Source organism: Arachis stenosperma, chromosome 1 (genome assembly GCF_014773155.1).
Source record: "Arachis stenosperma cultivar V10309 chromosome 1, arast.V10309.gnm1.PFL2, whole genome shotgun sequence".
Classification (NCBI taxonomy): domain Eukaryota; kingdom Viridiplantae; phylum Streptophyta; class Magnoliopsida; order Fabales; family Fabaceae; genus Arachis; species Arachis stenosperma.
In genome coordinates this window covers 127484472-127505142 of record NC_080377.1, presented here as the reverse complement: position 1 = coordinate 127505142, position 20671 = coordinate 127484472, and the positions used below count along the sequence as shown (strand labels likewise).

At 35.1% G+C, this 20671-nt stretch overlaps 4 protein-coding genes across 6 annotated transcripts; 3 read left to right on the top strand and 1 right to left on the bottom strand.

Moving 5' to 3' along the window:
* Positions 1-1273: 1273 nt before the first annotated feature.
* LOC130946940 (rhomboid-like protein 14, mitochondrial) lies at positions 1274-3846 on the top strand. Of its 2 annotated transcripts, XR_009072397.1 has the most exons (3): positions 1274-1723; positions 1797-2823; positions 3500-3846. XR_009072397.1 is itself a non-coding variant. In XM_057875847.1 (2 exons), the coding sequence occupies exons 1-2, from the start codon at positions 1511-1513 to the stop codon at positions 2601-2603; spliced, it is 1020 nt and encodes a 339-aa protein (XP_057731830.1). In that variant the 5' UTR covers positions 1274-1510; the 3' UTR covers positions 2604-2878. The 2 variants fall into 2 exon arrangements, 1 of the variants encoding a protein (XP_057731830.1); XM_057875847.1 differs by lacking the exon at positions 3500-3846 and having other exon boundaries at positions 1797-2878.
* Positions 3847-4258: 412 nt separating this feature from the next.
* Positions 4259-4914, bottom strand: LOC130946950 (self-incompatibility protein S1-like). The gene has a single exon (XM_057875861.1). The coding sequence runs from the start codon at positions 4771-4773 to the stop codon at positions 4348-4350; it is 426 nt and encodes a 141-aa protein (XP_057731844.1). The 5' UTR covers positions 4774-4914; the 3' UTR covers positions 4259-4347.
* Positions 4915-12869: 7955 nt separating this feature from the next.
* Positions 12870-15894, top strand: LOC130934467 (cation/H(+) antiporter 19). The gene is made up of 3 exons (XM_057864036.1): positions 12870-13082; positions 13422-14423; positions 14674-15894. Exons 1-3 carry the CDS (start codon positions 12870-12872, stop codon positions 15892-15894), a joined length of 2436 nt encoding a protein of 811 aa, XP_057720019.1.
* A 1016-nt stretch (positions 15895-16910) lies between these two features.
* Positions 16911-19429, top strand: LOC130968338 (protein FATTY ACID EXPORT 2, chloroplastic-like). Of its 2 annotated transcripts, none has more exons than XM_057893660.1 (3): positions 16911-17408; positions 17792-17926; positions 18850-18907. In XM_057893660.1, the coding sequence occupies exons 1-3, from the start codon at positions 16970-16972 to the stop codon at positions 18873-18875; spliced, it is 600 nt and encodes a 199-aa protein (XP_057749643.1). In that variant the 5' UTR covers positions 16911-16969; the 3' UTR covers positions 18876-18907. The 2 variants fall into 2 exon arrangements, with proteins under 2 accessions (XP_057749643.1, XP_057749565.1); XM_057893582.1 differs by lacking the exon at positions 18850-18907 and adding an exon at positions 19012-19429 and having other exon boundaries at positions 16914-17408.
* The last annotated feature ends 1242 nt before the right edge of the window (positions 19430-20671 follow it).

Genomic DNA, 20671 nt, shown 5'->3' with positions numbered 1-20671 from the left:
TACAATATGGGCCGCAACAAAAAGTCCAATAACACAAAAAAAATCTCGTAACATTACCAAACCTAATTCTAATTTGATTTCTCACTATTACTCAAACTAAAAAGAAAAACAACCGCACCTCTCCTTCCTCTCCTACTCCCAACCATGTCGTACTTTATCTTATCCGGTTAACTCTGTCGCCGGGAGACATCACGACTGCACCCAACCGTGACAATCAATCTTCCATTGTACGAAGGAACCGCTGCACCTAGCACCGAAATTGACTTCCACAACACACACGACGGAACATTCTTGGTAGCATCACTGCGCCGCCGACCTGACATTGACCTTGAACGGATGTCTGCCGGTGACCACCTCCCTGCCTGTTGCACAGAATGAGCGGCATTATAACTGTTGTTTGTCACCGATTGCAATGCAACCGCTTGTGTCCGTTACCATTTTTTCATTTTTTTTGAAAATATTTTTTCTGGTTGGAACATGTAATTGATGATCAGATGTCTTTTATAATAAACTGATGTTTTTTTTTTGCGAGGATTCAAATGTTTCTTTTAACGTACTACTATTTTTTGCAGATATTTTTTGTGGGATTCAGATGTTTTTTGCTAAGATTCTGATGGTTTTTTTGGTACACTTGCGATGTGTTTTTTGTAAAAATAGGGATTTTTTTTTCTCTTTAATTTGAGATGTTTCTTTTAGTAAACTTTTGGGAGGTTTTTTGTTACACTTGAAATATTTCTTTTGTAAAATTTAGAATGTTTCTATTATTAAGTTGAGATGTTTTTTTATTAAACTTTAGATGTTTATTTTTCTTAAACTTAGGATATTTTAATGCAGGTCGGTGCCGCATGGCACAAAAAAAAATTGCGGTAAAGGATACAACGACAGCGCGATAGTTGAAGACAAGATATGAGTGACATGATAAAAGAGAATGAGATAGGGTTTCATGCTCACGAAGTCGTTATAACTTAAAAATTTAAAATTCTATTTTAAAAAATTAATTTTTTTAAAAACGATTATAAGTTTAAAATTTCATTTTTAAAAATTTAAAATTTCATTTTTTTAATAATTTTTAAAAATTATTCAAGTTGATTGGTACTTTAGTTAGTTAGCTAAATAAATTAAAACAAATTAAAACCGTTTTTCACGTGAGAGATAAGAATGATCAATTTTAAATTTGAACTTTTAATCCTCGATCAATAATAATGCTGAGTACAAAATTAACAAATATAAAAGGATAAAATGGTGAATAAATTTTGAACACCAAAATAACAGTTTAGTCGAAGAAAGGCCTTAGGCAAAGGGAAGCGTCTGGAATTTTCTTTGCCGAACGCTCGCGCACACGAAATTCTAGAAACGTTTCTTCCGCCGCAAGTCCCCTCCCCACATAATTTTATTCCTCTCCTCTCTTTCTCTGTAACGGAATCATCACCTAACCAATTGCATCACCGCGCTGCTTTCAGAGTTGAGCGCGACCACCAATCACAAGAAAGAAAGAAAGAAAGAAAGAACGATGGAAGTGAGAATCGGAAGAAGCGTTTCTCGGGGAATGATCCCACTGCTGGCCCTCCACGCCTTCAGCGAGTACTACCGCTCCAACTCAAAACCCCCCGTCACCGCCGCCCTCATCGCCGCCAACACCCTCATCTACCTCCGCCCCTCCTTCCTCCACTCCCTCCTCCCCTCCATCGATCAAGTCTGGTTCAACCCTCACCTCATCCTCAGGGTAAGTCCATTCCCCTCTCACTCTTCACTTTTCATAATTCACATTTGACCCTTCAATTTCATCTTATTTGCAGCACAAGGACCTGAAGCGCTTCCTCTTATCGCCGTTCTACCACATCGGAGAACCTCATCTTGTCTACAACATGCTCTCCCTTCTCTGGAAGGGGATCCAATTGGAGACATCAATGGGAAGCTTCGAATTCGCTTCCATGGTGGCTTCTTTGCTCGCTTTGTCGCAGGGGATCACGCTCATGCTCTCCAAATCGCTGCTTCTCTTCTTCGATTACGAGAGACCTTACTACCGCGAGTACGCGGTTGGATTCTCCGGCGTTCTCTTTGCCATGAAGGTCGTCCTCAACTCCCGCTCCGACGAATACACCTCCGTCCACGGCGTTATTGTGCCCTCGCGGTACGCCGCGTGGGCGGAGCTAATTCTGATTCAGATGTTCGTTCCTGGAGCGTCGTTCTTGGGCCACCTTGGTGGAATACTTGCCGGGATACTTTACATGAAGTTGAGGGGAAACTACTTTGGATCCGACCCTCTGAGTGTTTTGATGAGGAGTGTTGGTTCTGCTTTGAATTGGCCGGTTAGGTTTTTGGGAGGGTTGTTTCGGTCCCGGCGTGGGAGGATCACCGGGAGGGGGACGGTTGGTGGTGGCGGCAATCGGAGGAGGAGGGTTAATAGTGGTGATAATGGGGGTTTCTGGAGGTGCCAGGCTTGCACTTATGATAATTCAGGATATTTGAGTGTCTGTGAGATGTGTGCTACTACAAGAGATGGAAGTGGATTGGCTTCTATGCAATGGGACAGGGATTTGGATGGACTTCCCTTGGATGAATTGCGGCGCCGAAGGATCGACAGATTTACTGGTAGAAGATGATGATGTTTATGGTGGATGATTGGATTGTTTTAGGGTACAGGATCTCCGGATTGCTGTATATGAATTAAGTTGAATGTGGAGGTTTCATCTCATAGGTATTAGCATCATTTTTTTATAGGACATAGTTTTGTAAAGAACTATACGTCTATACGACTATACCAGATGTCCAAATTGCCTTGTACTTAACTGCAATTCGTCGCCCGCAATTAATATCAATTCAGTAAGTTACATTCACCAAAAGATGGATATTTTCGTGCCTTTTTTTGGTTTGTTCATTTCATTCCAATTACATTCACCAAAGTTATTGATGCTTGTTCTTTTTGGGATTGCGTGGTTTTACTTTTAGAAAGATCATATAGATAGCATTTAAGATGAAGTATTATGCTCTATAGCTTAAAGATATTAGATTGTGCATATGACAGTAACTTGTTCTTGGATTATCAAGTGAACTAGAAAATCATTATAGTGATGTTACATCATTCAAGATACAATGGCAGGTAGAGTGAGAAGGCACACAAATTACAGAGTATAGTTCCAGAGAGTGAATCTTCTCAACTTTCTTAACACACCAAACCCTCTTGCCCTAGTTTCCTTTTTTCTAGAACATCTGCCACCTATTCATTTGTTACTAGTGCATGAATTCACTAGGGAGTGGACTCCATGGTTTGATTATGGTGCTATGGATGCTGGTTCTTGTTCCTAGGCTTATGAGTGGGGGGGAATTTGGTTGGGTTGCAAAGTTAATTTCCAAAGAACTGGATAAGTAAGAAAAACATCTGCTCTTAAGTTTCATGGTTTGTTCTATGTGTTCTTTCAAATTTTTATTTGATTCACAATATTCCATATGTACTTTTGTGGAGTTATGGTCTTGGTCCATTCTAACTTTATGACATTAGGAAGTAAACAAATAGGTGGATGAAATCATCCAAAAATCTCAACAGAGAGAGGGAGCACAAACGACAGCTTTCAAGTATGGTGGATACCGCAAAAATGGCCCATGTTCAAGTTCTTGCTGGTGCAACTTGTGACCATGGCCTGGAGTTCAAAAATGTAGAGTACCCAATTGGTCTTTCCTATTTTTAACATTCGTAAAAAAAAGGGCAAAAAAGAAAAGAAGCATTTTTCCAATTCTTCTAGTTATTTGTTATTATCCACTGTCCTGTTTAACCTATCAATCATCTATTTGTTGAAGTGTTTGGTTGAAATGCAATTCAACCTAAAGGCCAAGCTGTCATTATATATATGCAATTAATCTCTATTACTTGAAGTCGTTGGTTGAACACAATTCAAACTAAAGGCGAAAAAACATTGGTATACCAGGTTGTGATTATGTGATCCTTTGAACCAGAATAAAGAGGCAAAGAGGATGGGTACGGACATGATGACAGAAGGAATGGTGTTTACGCAATGACTGCGAATATGGTTGAGGGGGGTTGATGTTGTTTTTGTTGGTGGCTGAGCAAAAAATGGTGACCTTGTTGGGTCCATCATCCATGGTGGGTCTGAAGGTGCTGATGGAGCTATTCAAAGGTAAAGATGAAGGGTATTGGTGGTGGTTGACGGCTTGGTGGATTGCTGGGAGAAGGTGGTGTTAAGGGTGATAATCAATCAATTAATCATTGTACCCATAAATAAATAAAAGCTGCAAATGCAAGAAGAGAATGGTATTATTAATTCATCATTACAGTCATAGGATACTTGTAATATATGATATCCAACAATGAACTACTGAAGAAGAATCATGTCAGTTTGGCCAATAGTACATGAATTCCCAGATCCCTGTTTGACTATTTGAACCATACATGCCTTCAGCAGATATCAGCCATGAACATCCATCACTGCCGCATCGGACAAAGTCCCTGTGGAAGTCATAGGCATCAAAATGGTACTCCTGAACTCTCTCCCACTCCAAATCACAGTAAAAGAGTGTGGTTCCGACAACGTCGTCATGGAAGTCCCACCCAAACTCATCCCCATATGCTATACTATGCTCACCCAGATCAGTATCTTTGGATTTACAATGCAGGGTCATGTTCTTCCCAGATCCCAGCCTGTTCTTGATGCTCACATGTTTGGCCTCAACAACAATTGGGGTGCACAACCCTATTACCAGAAAAAGCAGGGCAACAAGATAAGTTATCTTTGCTAATATTGCCACATAAGCTTCCATTAGGCTTCCTTGTTGTTCCCTATCTGCTTCGGACTCAACAGTATCTGAAGCAAAACATAAACAGATGAAACCTCATCATAGTTTATATAGAAAATTGCTATCTGACAAGGTTTCTGGCATTGGTTTTGCCGTGCATGTAATGTTGAAAGGCCTTTAAGAGAGATGCATTACTTTTATTTGTTTGACAACTGACTCGCGATTTCATTGGTTTTGCCGTGCATGTAATGTTGAAAGGCCTTTAAGAGAGATGCATTACTTTTATTTGTTTGACAACTGACTCGCGATTTTTGGAGAGTGTCCTATATTTCCTTCTCTTTGAAGTTTGAACAGAATACGCTACATGATAAGTTTGTGTATAAAATTGTTACAATTTGAAAATAATTGATTGGCTATGAAAGTAATTTCCTATTCTCGTAGTTTGTTATTATAGAAAATAAAATAGTAAATAGAATTCAAACATAATAAAGAATGAATTAATAAAATCAATGGGGATTTTAATCCTATCTTGGATATGCAAAATTTAGATCCACCATAAATTAATTTTTGGCCTATCAAATTAAAGGATACCATGAATAACTAAAACAAATGTTTAAATATAAAGTTGAATGAATTAATTCTTATTTATTTGCATTCAAGTGAAATTTATATTATAAAGTAGACCTGATTCAAAATCTACAAAATAAATAGATCATGACAATGCTTAAAAGTGTATGATAGTCAAAAATAATAAAATATCCATATATAATTAATGCTGATTTAACCACCACAAATAAACTAAGCATATTATTTTTTGAAACATCAATTTTATTTCTATTATACAGATATTTTTTTGACATATAAGGAGTAATAAATAATCGATCTTTCAAAAATAAATAAATAAATAAATAAAGATAATTTAGAATCAAAACTCAAAAAGCTTTGTAAAATGATAAAAGTGATGACATTGACTCATCTTTCTATTTTCACCGCTGGATAAGACTCTGATGCTATGAAAAGGGAAAGATATAATGACAAATAAATCACTAATTGTTGTGAAATAACTAAATAAATAAATAAAAAAGAGATAATAAATATAAAATAAAAAAATATAAAGAGAGAAGAGTGTGTGAGTATAAGAGAGAGAGAAAATTTTATTAATTGTTCCTATATATATGATTTTTTATTGATTATTCGTGTATATATGATCTTAGATCATATCCTATTTATACATGCATGAAGTGTTTATTTTTCAATTTTCATTTAATGTGATTCTCTTGGAAATGGGCATTCACATCCTTCATTCTTATTACAACACTCCTCTTTGGATAATTATTTAGGATTATAACTCATTAAAACCTTATTAAAGAAAAATCCAATGGAAAAAAATTTTAGTGAAAGAAAAAGAGTACAATATTCTTTGTGATGGGGACTGCCTCATTAAAAACCTTGTCAAGAAAAATCCAATAGGAAAAAACCTGACTAAAGAAAAAAGAGTACAATCTCCCCCTCTTATCGACATCATTTAATATCTCGAAATCGGCGTATCCCAATCTGATGTACCAATCTTTCAAAAGAGGATTTTGGGAATGACTTTGTAAATAAATCTGTCAGATTATCACTTGAGCGGATCTGTTGGATATCAATTGTCCGTTGATTTTGAAGATCATGAGTGAAGAAGAATTTGGGAGAAATATGCTTTGTTCTATTGCCTTTGATATATCCGCCCTTAAATTGAGCAATCCATGCTGTATTATCTTCAAACAGGACAGTTGGAGCTATCTTCTGATCAATCAATCCACATGATGACATAATATATTGAATCAAACTCTTGAGCCAAAAACACTCGCGACTAGCTTCATGTATCGCGAGTATTTCAGCATGATTAGAGGAGGTTGCTGCTATCTTCTGTTTCGTGGACCTCCATGATATAGCTGTACCACCATATGTGAACAGATATTCTGTTTGAGATCTCCCTTTATGTGGATCAGACAAGTATCCAGCATCTGCATAGCCAACTAATTGTGACTTGGATTCATATGGATAATACAATCCCATGTTAACCGTTCCTCAAAGATATCGAAAGATTTGTTTAATTCCATTCCAATATCTTCTGGTTGGAGAGGAACTATACCTTACTAGTAAATTCATAGTAAATGATATATCGGAACGTGTATTATTAGCAAGATACATTTGTGGTCCAATGGCACTAAGATATGGTACTTCAGGACCAATGATATCTTCATTTTCTTCCTTAGGACGGAATTAATCCTTATTCACATCCAAAAATCTTACGATTATTAGGGTACTTAATGGATGTGACCTTATCCATATAAAATCTCTTCAAGATCTTTTATGTATATGTTGTTTGATAAATGAAGATCCCATTTGTTGTGTGCTCGATCTGCAGGTCGAGACAGAATTTAGTTTTTCCAAAATCTTTCATCTCAAACTATTTTTTTAGAGTTTTTATAATTGTTGGAATCTCTTCAGGAGTTCCAATGATATTTAAATCATCAACGTACACAGTAATTATAATGAATCCAGATGCAGATTTCTTTATGATATCTTCATTTTCTTCCTTAGGACGGAATTAATCCTTATTCACATCCAAAAATCTTACGATTATTAGGGTACTTAATGGATGTGACCTTATCCATATAAAATCTCTTCAAGATCTTTTATGTATATGTTGTTTGATAAATGAAGATCCCATTTGTTGTATGCTCGATCTGCAGGTCGAGACAGAATTTAGTTTTTCCAAAATCTTTCATCTCAAACTATTTTTTTAGAGTTTTTATAATTGTTGGAATCTCTTCAGGAGTTCCAATGATATTTAAATCATCAACGTACACAGTAATTATAATGAATCCAGATGCAGATTTCTTTATGAAAACACATGGGCAGATATCATCATTCTTATATCCGTTTTTGGTCAGATACTCAGTAAGACGATTATACGACATTCGTCCAGATTGCTTTAGACCATATAAAGATCTTTGCAATTTAACTGAGTATAATCCCTGCGAATATTCATTGGATGGTTTAGATATCTTCAGTCCTTCAGGGATTTTCATATATATATATATATTACGATCTAATGAGTCATATTAGTAGGCTGTTACCACATCCATTAAATGCATATGTAGTTTATGATATGCGGATAAACTGACCAAATAACACAATGTTATCGCATCCACTACAAGGGAATACGTTTCTTCATAATCTATACCAGGTCTTTGTGAGAAACCTTGTGCCATAAGTCGGGCTTTGCACCGCACAACTTTATTTTTCTCATTTCATTTTCTCACAAATACCCATCGGTATCCAACAGGTTTTACATCTTCTGGTGTACGGACTACAGGTTCAAAGACTTCACGTTTTGCAAGTGAGTTTAATTCAGCCTTCATGACTTCTTTCCATTTTGGCCAATCATTCCTTTGTCGACATTCTTCGATTGATCTTGGCTCAAGATCCTTGCTTTCATGCATGATATTTAATGCCACATTATATGCAAATTTTTCATTGACAATTGTCTTATTTCGGTCCTATTTCTCACCTGTAAAGACATAATTTATCGAGATCTTATTATTTTCACAATTTTCAAGTACCTAAACGTCTTCTGGCGTTAAAACTATATCAGAATTTTGGACAACTGCAAGTGTCTCTACTATGTCTTTTTCAACAGGGATCATATTTACCTCTTTTCTTTTTTAAGAATTTTTGTCTTTGGAATCGACAGGTCTGCCACGCTTCTTGCGTGAATTTGCTTCAGTGGCTACTTGTCCTACTGAGACATCAATTTAAATTGGGGCATTTTTCGTTGGTATATAAGATTTGGTTATCCTCTTTGTATCGAAAAATGCATCAGGCAATTTATTTGCTATTCTTTGCAAATGTATAATCTTTTGAACTTCTAGTTCACATTGCCCTGATCGAGGATCTAAATGCATCAAAGATGATGCTTTCCAAATAAGTTCCTTTTTCAGAAAGTTTATTCTCTCCCCCTAATATTGGAAATTTTGATTCATCAAAATGACAATCCGCAAACCGAGTTTTAAATACATCTCCAGTTTGTATCTCGTGATTTCTCACTATAAAGGGAGAATCATATCCAACATATATCTCCAATTTTCTTTGAGATCCCATTTTGGTATAATATGGTGGTACAATGGGAACATATATCGCACACCCAAATATTCTTAAATGGAAAATACTTGGCTATTGGCTAAAAGCTAATTGCATAGGAGAGAACTGATGGTAACTCGTTGGCCTCAAACGAATAAGTGCTGCGGCATGTAAGATAGCATGCCCCCAAATCGAGGTTGGGAGATTTGTTCTCATAAGTAAGGGTTTAGCAATTAATTGGAGGCGTTTAATAAGTGATTCTACTAATCCATTTTGTGTGTGAACATAAGCTACTGGATGTTCAACACTTATTCCACTAGCCATACAATAAGCATCAAAAGCTTGGGAAGTAAATTTACCAGTATTATCAAGACGAATTGTTTTGATTGGATTTTCTGGAAATTGTGCTTTTAATCGAATAATTTGATCAAGTAATCTCGCAAATGCCAGGTTGTAAGAAGATAATAAGCACACATGTGACCATTTCGAAAATGCGTCTATTAAGACCATAAAATATCTAAAAGATCCACATGGTGGATGAATAGGTCCACATATATCGCCCTGAATCCTTTTTATGAATTCAGCGGACTCAAATCCAATCTTTACTGGTGATGGTCTTAAAATTAACTTCTCTTGATAACATGTAGCACAACAAAATTCACTAGATTTAAGAATCTTCTGATTCTTTAGTGAATGTCCATAGGAGTTTTCAATAATTCTCCTCATCATGGTTGTTTTCAGATGACCTAATCAGTTGTGCCAAGTTATGAATTCATTTGGGCTAGTAAACTTCTGGTTTACAATGGCATGTGATTCAATTGCACTAATTCTAGTATAATACAACCCAGATGAAAGTGAGGGTAACTTTTCTAATATAATCTTTTTATTTGAATCATAATTTGTGATATATAAATACTCATAATTTTTCTCATTCATTATTTTAATATGATATCCATTTCGGTGAATATTTTTGAAACTCAATAAGTTTTTCAGAGACTTGGTAGATAATAGTGTATTATTTATTACAAATTTTGTTCTTCTAGGAAATAAAATTATAGCTCTTCTGGAGCCTTCTATCACATTGTCCGAGCCAATAATAGTATTAACATATTCTTCTTTTGGCACAAGATGAGCAAAATATATATTACTTTTGAGAATGGTGTGTGAACTTGCACTATCCGCAAAGCAAACATCTTCATTATATGTCTTTGCCATTATCTTCAAAGACAAATAATAATAGAATGAGTAAAAATGCTTGCTCAGTAAAATTATTTTCTTGAGTGGAAATATTTTTTTAAAAAGTATAGTATATACTAAAATTTTTATTATTATTAGCACACTAAGTAATTTTGAAATTCAAACGCACAAAACTTAACAAGAAGTTTCTTACATTATTTATTCACATGAATACTTAACAAATACACATATTAAACTATTCCATCATTGATCAAATGGCCAATATTTCCTTCAAGATCCTCAAAGAAATCAAATACATTATAATGAGTGGTGAAATTTTCAACATCATTTGAAACTAAATTTGTTTCCTTTTCTTTGTCGTTTTTTTCAAAGATGTTTAATAAAGATCGTCTAGGTGCCTTAGTGTACGACAGGTACACGATCAATAACCCTTTCCACCACAAGAAAAATATTTATCCTCAATTTATTTATTTTTCCCATTGTTTTTTTCTTTATCCCATTTCTGGTGAGATCCTTTGTGAACATAATTCATTTTCCTTCTATAATTTTTCTTGTTACTAAAATCTTGTCATTTACCTCTTCTGGGGTAATGATTTGTCGCATATACTTCAGGAAATAGGGCGGCGTCAGCTTGGCGCACTTCATGATTCCTTAGAAGTAATTCATTGTTGCTCAGCAACAAGAAGGCAAGAAATTGACTCAGAATATTTTTTAAATACTTTTTCTCGATATTGCTGCTGCATGAGCACATTTGAGGCATGGAAGGTCGAAAATTTTTTTTCTAACATATTGGGCTTGAGGAAGTATCACTGTCTTTTGATTATTGTACCTTTCTTTTTCCATAGATCTAGAGGATCTTTTAATGTGAGATATTCATTTTTCAATCATGCGTCAAGATGACGCCGAAGAAAAATCATGACTTTGGTTTTATCCTTTTGGGATACATTATTTTCGGCCTTAATGGTATCTCCAAGATCCATTGAATCAAGATGAATTTTGACATCAAGTATCCATGATAAATAATTGTTTCCAGATATATCAAGAGCATTAAATTCAAGATGAGAGAATTTCGACATAATAAAAATTTGTTACCTGGAGTCTTCTAAAATTTGGTTAGAGTCTCGTACTGATAACGTGTTATGAAATAACTAAATAAATAAATAAGGAAGAGATAATAAATATAAAATAAAGAAATATAAAGAAAGAAAAGAGTGTGTCAATATATGAGAAAGAGAGAAAATTTTATTGATTGTTCGTGTATATATGACCTTAAATCATATCCTATTTATACATGCATGAAGTATTTATTTTTCAACCTTTATTTAATGTGATTTCCTTAAAAATAGACATTCACATTCTTCATTCTTATCACAATACCAAGAAAAATAGTCCATTATATCCCGAGGAGCTAATTTAGGCATTCTAATCTAAAATGGAAAAATAAAAATTTTATATTTTCAAAGAGTCCTATCATTAGATCATGCATAAAAAAAGTTTAAAGATAGCTTTGAGAACTTTGCGACACTTATATATGAAAAGATACATTAATTGCTAATCAAAGGAGTAAAGATAAGGTCTATTGGACTAAGTTAATTAAGACGGCAGAAAATTCATTAATACTTTTTAAGTTTAGTGGGAGTTATAAAATTAATATTTATTTTTGAATTTATGAGGTCTATGTTTTGTTATGTTATTAAAATTTGTTAAAAGATTTGATTTAATTCTGATTTTCTTAATATTTTTTTTGAAATTTTAAATTTTAATTAATATAATCTAACTTAATAAGATCAAATCTGATTATTAAATTATATTATTTTTGTAGAAAATTTAATTAAGTTATCTTATTTTATTTTATAAATTGACTTGTTAGGAACCTATTTAAACATTCTTTGTGACTTATTCTAATAAAATTTTGATGAATAAAAATTTCTAGTTATTTTATGCACATTTTTTTATATGATCAAGAGATATAAGTGATTTGTTTTGCTTGTTTGATGAAAAAAATTGAAGGATCCAATTAAGATAATTATGTGTTAACTAATTTCTTCAATTTTTACTTTTTGTTCTAAGTTTCTAAGGATATGTTCTTTAAAAATCTAGTAAAAAGAATTTTTTAAGTGACTAAGAACAAATTTTATAGAGATATAATAAAAAAAAATTCTTATCTATCTTTTTGTGTTTTCATTGTGAGTATCTTATGTTCGTTTCTTCTTATCGCTCATTCTTTATTCGCATCTTCTTTATCATATCCTCCTATAATAGCCAACTAATTAAGAAATAAATAACCAAAATAGTTGCAAATCAATTTTTATCCACTTAAGGAAAAAAATGAAAGAAAAAAAAAAAACTTGGCATAAAAGAAGAAAAGTTACAACAACCTAGAGTCGTCTGATAGACTTAGCTGTATGATGAAAGTTGATTTCCCAAATTAATAAGGTGAAAAGCGGAAGTTGCAAACCCAATCGTATATCCTAGCTGTTGAACCAAGCCATATATAGCAAAAGAAAATACAGAAGAAGAAAAAAACCTTCAAAAGGTCAACATTGTCATATAATATGTACCATATTGTTTATTTTCGGTACCCTCCGTAACTTCCCGATTCAATCTCTTATTCATTGACCCTAGACGATAAGCTGGGTGGTTACGTTGCACTGTGATTCCATTATATCGTTGTGATTATTGTACTTTTTATAAAAGATTGTTTCTTGAATCATCTTAATGCTGCTCTATATCTTGTGAAGGAGCGAGAGAGAGAGAGAGAGAGAGAGAGAGAGAGTGATTAACAAGACACAAGAATGGCTACGCCGAATCCAGTAACAGCAGCAGCACCACCAGCATGTCCAGCACCAATGAAAGCCACGTCCAATGGGGCGTTCCACCATGAAAATCCTCTTGACTATGCTCTTCCATTGCTAATTGTTCAAATATGTATCGTTGTTGGCTTCACCAGATTCCTTGCATTCCTTTGCAAACCCCTTAGACAGCCTAGAGTTATTGCAGAGATCATCGTAAGCTTTTCTAATTACTCTCTTTATTTGTTTATTTGTATTTTTCATATTTTTTGTAGGGATAAACTAGATCCCAGTTTGAAAGAAAGTTTGTTACTTCTCAGTTGTCACTTTCTTTCCCTGTTAAATATATTGTTTCTTGTCTCACATGATAAGATCTCCATTCAAATCAGATTTTAATTATGCTATTAACCCTTCAAAACTTGTAAGCTATTGAAATTATACTCAGTTTTTATAGAAAAATTTTACATAATATTTACACATCTTTTTATTTTTTATATCATAAAAAAAAGGGAAAAAAATGGTGCAAATGAGTTTTCATTGAATATTATGATCCAGGGAGGATTACTGCTAGGACCATCTGCATTTGGACGAAACCAGAAGTTCCTAAACACAATCTTTCCAAAGAAGAGCTTAACAGTTCTGGACACCATAGCCAATGTAGGTCTCTTGTTCTTCTTGTTTCTCGTTGGTCTTGAGCTTGATGTCCGCTCCATTAAGCGTACTGGGCCAAAGGCCTTAGCCATTGCCGTGTGCGGCATCACTTTCCCGTTCCTTCTCGGCGTTGGAACCTCTTTTGTTCTCAGAGCAACCATCTCACAAGGTGTTCAGCCACTTGCCTTCATTGTTTTCATGGGCGTGGCTCTATCTATCACTGCCTTCCCTGTCTTGGCTCGAATCCTCGCCGAGCTCAAGCTTCTAACCACTGATGTTGGAAGCATTGCCATGTCTGCTGCTGCAGTGAATGATGTTGCAGCATGGATACTCTTAGCTCTTGCAATAGCTGTCTCCGGTGACAACACTTCTCCGATAATCTCTCTTTGGGTTCTGCTTTGTGGTGCCGGTTTTATACTCTTTGCTGTGTATGGCATAAGGCCTTTGCTGGTGATAATGGCGAAGCATTCGCTGTCTGGGGAGCCGGTTAAAGAGACCTACATATGCTTCACGTTGACGTTGGTTTTGGCTTGTAGTTTTCTGACCGATACAATTGGTATCCATGCTCTGTTTGGTGCATTTGTGGTTGGTATAATTGTCCCAAAAGATGGTCCTTTTGCTGGGGTTTTGATTGAGAAGATTGAAGACTTGGTCAGTGGGATTTTCTTGCCACTATATTTTGTGTCTAGTGGGTTGAAGACAAATGTGGCTACTATTAGTGGAGGCACTTCTTGGGCATTGCTTGCACTTGTTATTTTCAATGCTTGCTTTGGAAAGATTGTTGGCACTGTTGTGGTGTCACTCTCATGTAAGGTGCCTTTTAGAGAATCATTGGCACTTGGCTTTCTCATGAACACTAAGGGTTTGGTAGAGCTCATTGTTCTCAACATTGGAAAGGATCGCAAGGTATGTAACTTTGTTAATCCTAGAAGAATGCTAGAGAATTATCAGAATTTATTATTTTTTATTATCAGTTAGTTATTAATGTTTAAAAGTATGCCATAAAATATGTTGTTAGATTACTAAACTAAAAGAATTGAATTGATGGCTAAATTATTAACCAAAAATAATAAATTCCGATGAACATTAGCATTTCTCTTAATCCAATACTAATAAACAAAAGCTGCATTTTACAAAAAGCCAATTTGTAATGCAGGTGCTGAACGACCAAGCATTTGCAATTTGTGTTCTGATGGCACTTTTCACCACCTTCATCACGACCCCAATAGTGATGGCAGTGTACAAGCCAGCTCGGAGAGGAGCACCATACAAACACAAAACAATCCAGCGCAAGGATCTCGACACAGAGCTGAGGATGCTGGCATGTTTCCACAGCACACGCAGCATCCCAACCTTGCTCAACCTCATCGAATCTTCCCGTGGAACCAAGAAGTTTGGGAAGCTTTGCATTTACGCCATGCACCTTATGGAGCTCTCAGAGCGCTCCTCTGCCATCACTATGGCCCACAAGGCACGCAGGAACGGCCTTCCTTTCTGGAACAACAAACCCGACGACGCCAACGCCAACAACGATCACATGATCATTGCTTTCCAGGCTTACGGAAAACTCAACAAGGTTAACGTTCGTCCCATGACTGCTATCTCTGATCTCGCTAACATCCATGAAGATATCTGCACTAGCGCTCACCAAAAGCGTGCTGCAATGATTGTCCTTCCATTCCACAAGCACCAACTCGTTGATGGATCCATGGAGTCTCTGGGAAGCTCGTTCCGTCACATGAACGAGCTTGTTTTGAGCCATGCTCCTTGCTCTGTAGGGATCTTGGTTGACCGTGGACTAGGCGGCGCAAGCCAGGTTCAAGCATCTGACGTGTCATACAACGTAGTTGTGTTGTTCTTCGGTGGACGTGATTGTAGAGAAGCACTTTCTTATGGTATGAGGATGGCACAGCACCCGGGTATCTCGCTGACGGTTGTTAAGTTTGTTACAGCACCGGGGAAGAGCCTGGCCTTCGGGGCGAAGCTTGTGGCTGTGTCAGTAGACAAGCAACAGAAAGTGGTTACAGAGATTGATGAAAACGAAAAACAGTTAGACGAGGAGTTGTGGAATGAGTTCTTGGGGAAGTCAATCAAGTATGAGGAGAGACTAGTGGATAGCCGAAACGACATTGAGGCTGCTTTGAGGGAGATGAGTAGGTCCAGCCTTATTTTGGTTGGTAGAATGCCATCCGTTGCACCCTTGGTTTACAACAGTGACTCTGCTCAACTTGGCCCTGTTGGAAGCTTCTTGGCTTCTTCGGAATTCTCTACCACCGCGTCTGTTGTTGTTATCCAACAGTATAATCCAGCTGCTGATGCTCACCCACTCGTCATGGAGGAAATTGATCAACTTGAGGAGCCTGATACCCCGCTCTGATCTAACTTCTTTTTAATTGTTTTAGTACCCCCACTACCCGCCCTCGTATATATTGATTTCAAGGATGGTCTAAGCTAAGGTAACTTTCAAATGTGCAAGTGGGCTGCTCATTGGACAAGTTTTTAGATGTTCCGATAATAAGTTAGTACTTTTGGTTTGATTAATTAATGTTTTTACATTAATATTATAGGTTTAGGTGAGTGTTTGTTTATTCTTATATCTTTATGAGTAACTATATTTTTCTGTAATCTATAAGCTATAGTTAATATCTCCTCTTACTGTACAGAGTAAAGTAAACTATTGTAGTCCAGATATTTAGATTAAATTTTAATTTTATTTTTAATATTTAAAATATTTTATTTTATTCTATTCTTTTGATTAATTTTTTAAAAATATTTTTAAAAAATATTTTCCAGTTATTTTTCATTATTATTCTATCATTTTTGTTCTCAAATCACTTCAATAACTATTATAACCTCTGTAATTATAATTTTTATCGTAATATAAAAGAAAATTATAATAAAAAAAGAATATTTTATAAAGAAATTTATTTTTATCATAGGATTATGATCGAACAAAATAAAATATTTAAAATAAAAATAAGACACTTTAAATATTAAAAATAAAATTAAAATTTAATCAAAATATTAGAAATTAAAATAATATTTTACTCTAATGTATATCTTATATTGTTAGTACTTAAATTATTAATAAGTTAAAAATGCTTTCAATTAATTTTCTATAACATAAAAAAGTATATATTTAATGATATTTCATGCAAATATGATATCTCCAACAATATTGTTACTTGTGACTTGTGAGTTCTGTATTTTTTTTACTTTTGGTCAGGGCGAGTTCTGTTTTTATGGTTATTTTTTTATACATGAGAAAGTGGGGACCAAGGAAGATTGGGCCTCGTTCTTGGGCTAAGCTTCGGTGGACTCCACGTGGGACTCGGGAACACAAATCACCAGAAAAATCCAAGTTTAATTAACACTAAACCCCCCGAATGAAACAATATTACCAACAAAAATGAAATAAAAAACACAGATCAAGAACCTCCGCGATTACAATCATGATGGCAGAAGCTGTGTTTGGTGTATCGACGAGTCCTTCTTTCTCTCTTCGGCCCACAACTGCCACCACTTCTTCTAGAACCTTCCACACTCTTCCAACAACCACCACCGTTTCGCTGTTTCACACTCCTGCATTCAGTTACTTGCGTCAAAGCTTAACTCATTCCAACACTAGCTCTCACGTGTACGCTGCCGTTGTCTCTTCCGATTCGAAAGCATCTTCCGTTGACCTAGGTCAACCAGAATTGGACAATACCGGTGGTGGTGGTAGTGCCGGAAACGGTTTTGGAGACCGCGGTGGTGGTGGTGGTGGTGGCGGCGGCGGCGGTGGGAACGACGATAACAAGGACAAAGAAGGATCTGACGCGGAACATAAGAGGAGGATGGCTCTCTTGATGTCTCAGAAATTCACTCTTGGTTACGCTGCTCTCGTAGGAGGTACTTAATTTTTTTTCAATTTATTTTACCCGCTTGAATCGCTGCTGTTAAGACCCTAGAAAGGGGAAGAAACTCGTTTGTTGCTAAACCCTGGAGTGTGGAAAACCCTAGGAAGATGAGCTAGCACTAGCGTTGAACTTGTTTGTGTTTGATTTGTTGGAATTCTGAATATTAATTAACTCGGATCACGTAAGAGTCAGGGTGTCATCTCTAGCAGCTAATTTTGATGAATTGTATCGAGTAATTTTGTAGTCATAGAATCCTGTTATGGCTTTTTCACCTTGCACCATGTTTATGCACTATGTTCTGTTACCTTTTTTTTCCCCAGTGGTATCTGCATTCTTCTGACAATGCTGTTGTTGGTGATTGTTCATTGTTGGCAGTGGGTGGTCTGATGGGCTATTTGAAGAGTGGGAGCCAGAAGTCGCTTTTGGCCGGTGGCGTGTCTGCGGCTTTGCTGTATTATGTGTACACTGAGCTACCTCTGAGGCCTGTTTTTGCATCATCTGTGGGCCTTGGTAAGTTGATTTGTTGTTGGTCAAGGATCAAGATATCTTACTCTGACTAGGCTGTTGTACAACATTGGTTAAAGTCCATCGTAGGAAGCAGCTATCTTATCTGTTGTTAATATAATAGGGTGCATTTTCTAGTTGAGCTTTAGTATCCAAAAAATTTAGTGGTAATTTTATTATTTCATTCCATCATTACAATTGAGTGGTATCATTTCATTGCACTTCATTTCATATGCCAGTTATATATGCATGTCTTCAAGGAGTGCACTAGTACCTTATTTTTTTCGTGTGTGTGTTTGTGTTTTTTTTTTTTTTTTGTTTTTTTGGGGGGGGGGGGGGGTGGAGAAAAGATTGTTGTAGTTGATGTTTCTCTAATATCTACCAACTCTAGACTAAAAAACATACTCCTGTCTAAACTCTGGAGCTCCTTTGGAGGTGAATTATCTAAATGCAGAGTTACGACGAGTAGTTGGTTAAAGAAGTAGAAGTATCATTTGGTAGTCCCTGAATTTTACTGAACCTAACAAAGAAAGACAAAAAGAAAAGAGACTATGATGTTTGGCACATAATTGAAGAGACTGATGCATCGCTATTGGTGTATAATTTCAATGAGGATTCGTAGCTTCCTTGTAAGTGACTACGATGCATTCCCAATATATATAATTGTAGCATGGATTGATGGTTTCCTGTGTAAGATATATTGAAGTTTGTTATCGGTAAAGGCTCTTTAGCAATAGAACTAGTGTGGAGTTCCCTGATGGCCTAACCCTGACTAAATTTGGGAACCAGAATATGTATATATATTGATGTATTTGATATTTATTTAAACATTCAAGTTTCTCAACCTTGCAAGGCAATTGGTGTAAGTTTCGTGTCTTTTGCCCTCATGTCTGATTTTTGTGATTACTTTTCTTGATATATATATGTAGGCATATCAGCTGCACTTTTGGGGTGATGGGTTCTCGTTTCAAGAAATCAGGGAAGATCAAACATTCAAGTTTCTCAACCTTGCAAGGCAATTGGTGTAAGTTTCGTGTCTTTTGCCCTCATGTCTGATTTTTGTGATTACTTTTCTTGATATATATATGTAGGCATATCAGCTGCACTTTTGGGGGTGATGGGTTCTCGTTTCAAGAAATCAGGGAAGATCTTTCCAGCAGGTGTTGTTTCCTTAGTCTCCCTTATAATGACGGGTGGTTACTTGCATGGAATTATGCGTAGCTCTCACTAGAATACTAGAATGTAAACAAGGAAGGTGAGATTGTAGGGTATCATGCAATCTTTGGCTAAATACAATCTCCTTTTGTTATGAGCATTGTGTTGCTTTCTAGGGCCTTTGTTGTGAAATAAAGAGCCAGAGTTTGGAACTTCTGTGTTGCCACTGTTTACGAGCATTGTTATTATTATTTTAAGATGGACCATTTCCTCGTGTTAAGGATGTTAGTATGTTACATAAATTTTGGTCATTAACAATCAATATGGATCACTCTGTGTAGAGTTTGTGTGTTATTTTCTATTGTTGGGAATAATATAAGGATTTAGGTGTCAAATTCATTCACGTTAAGAGTATAGTATTATCAACAGAAATTTTTAAATTATTTTAATAAATTTATTGGAAACTTAAATTTTATATTTTTGTAATAAAAAATTTTTAATTGATGATTTTTGGACAAATGTTAGTTTAACTCTTAAAATAATTAATAAAATATGAGAGATGAAAATTGTATTTTTTATATTATAAAAAGAAAGTGAAGATTTAGGTGGAGTATTTATCTAAATTGGTTCCCAAAGAATGTTTAAGTGGACGATTTGGTCTTCAACAAAAATTAATTATATAGTTGACACCTTTCTGTTAAGCACTAAGGTTGTGTTTGTTTTTGAGAATAGGATAAGATAAGACCGAATAAGCACTAAGGTTGTGTTTGTTTTTGAGAATAGGATAAGATAAGACAGAATATAAGAACATAAGAGATAAAGACACAAAATTTTGTGGACAAGACAGAATATAAGAAACAAAATTTTGTGTTTTTGTATTTTGTTTGGTAATAAATTAGAACAAATTATGAAAATCTAATTTATTCTTATTTTTTTCATTCAAAAAATTTGAGATAAAAATATAATGATAAAAAAATATAATTATAAAAAATTAATAAGAATAATGAAAGAAAAAATGAAAAATAAGTTGTGTCTATTGTTAGTGTCTTCGTGTCTTTTCTGTCAGGATGAATACAAAATATACTAATTCAATATCTCTAGACACATTATCTCTGTTCATGTCTTTTGTGTCAAACACGATTTGTAAACAAACGCAACCTAACAAAACAATATAACGTCAAGTTAGTGACTCAGCCGTTAATTGTCACGTGTTAAATTAGGACAAATTAGTCCTCCTTAAGAAAATTATTTATCAGACAGATATGCCTCTAAAGAAATCATATATTATGCAAATAGATATCTAATAATTTCTTTTAACCGTTAATTAAACCTTTTCATCTTTTTGAAATCAGATTTTATACACATAAATCCAATACTATTTCATAGTTGTTTGTCTTATACAAGCATAGTGACAAATATGCAATTACTCTCACAAGACTACAAATATAATAACAACAATGTAAATATAAACAATACAAATATAATTACAGTAAGTGCAAATATAATCACAGCAATATAAATATGTTTTGGTCATATTAAAAATTTTTAGCACTATTTAGGCTCCTAGGTCTTAATGTAAAGAGATTTTTTTTTATT

Coding starts and splice junctions, on each gene's coding strand:
- LOC130968338 (XM_057893582.1), top strand. CDS start 16,970: ATGATGGCAGAAGCTGTGTTTGGTGTATCGACGAGTCCTTCTTTCTCT. Junction 17,409..17,791: donor TTACGCTGCTCTCGTAGGAG/GTACTTAATTTT, acceptor CATTGTTGGCAG/TGGGTGGTCTGATGGGCTAT. Junction 17,927..19,011: donor TGCATCATCTGTGGGCCTTG/GTAAGTTGATTT, acceptor ATATATATGTAG/GCATATCAGCTGCACTTTTG.
- LOC130946940 (XM_057875847.1), top strand. CDS start 1,511: ATGGAAGTGAGAATCGGAAGAAGCGTTTCTCGGGGAATGATCCCACTG. Junction 1,724..1,796: donor ACCCTCACCTCATCCTCAGG/GTAAGTCCATTC, acceptor TCTTATTTGCAG/CACAAGGACCTGAAGCGCTT.
- LOC130934467 (XM_057864036.1), top strand. CDS start 12,870: ATGGCTACGCCGAATCCAGTAACAGCAGCAGCACCACCAGCATGTCCA. Junction 13,083..13,421: donor GAGTTATTGCAGAGATCATC/GTAAGCTTTTCT, acceptor ATTATGATCCAG/GGAGGATTACTGCTAGGACC. Junction 14,424..14,673: donor ACATTGGAAAGGATCGCAAG/GTATGTAACTTT, acceptor TTTGTAATGCAG/GTGCTGAACGACCAAGCATT.
- LOC130946950 (XM_057875861.1), bottom strand. CDS start 4,773: ATGGAAGCTTATGTGGCAATATTAGCAAAGATAACTTATCTTGTTGCC.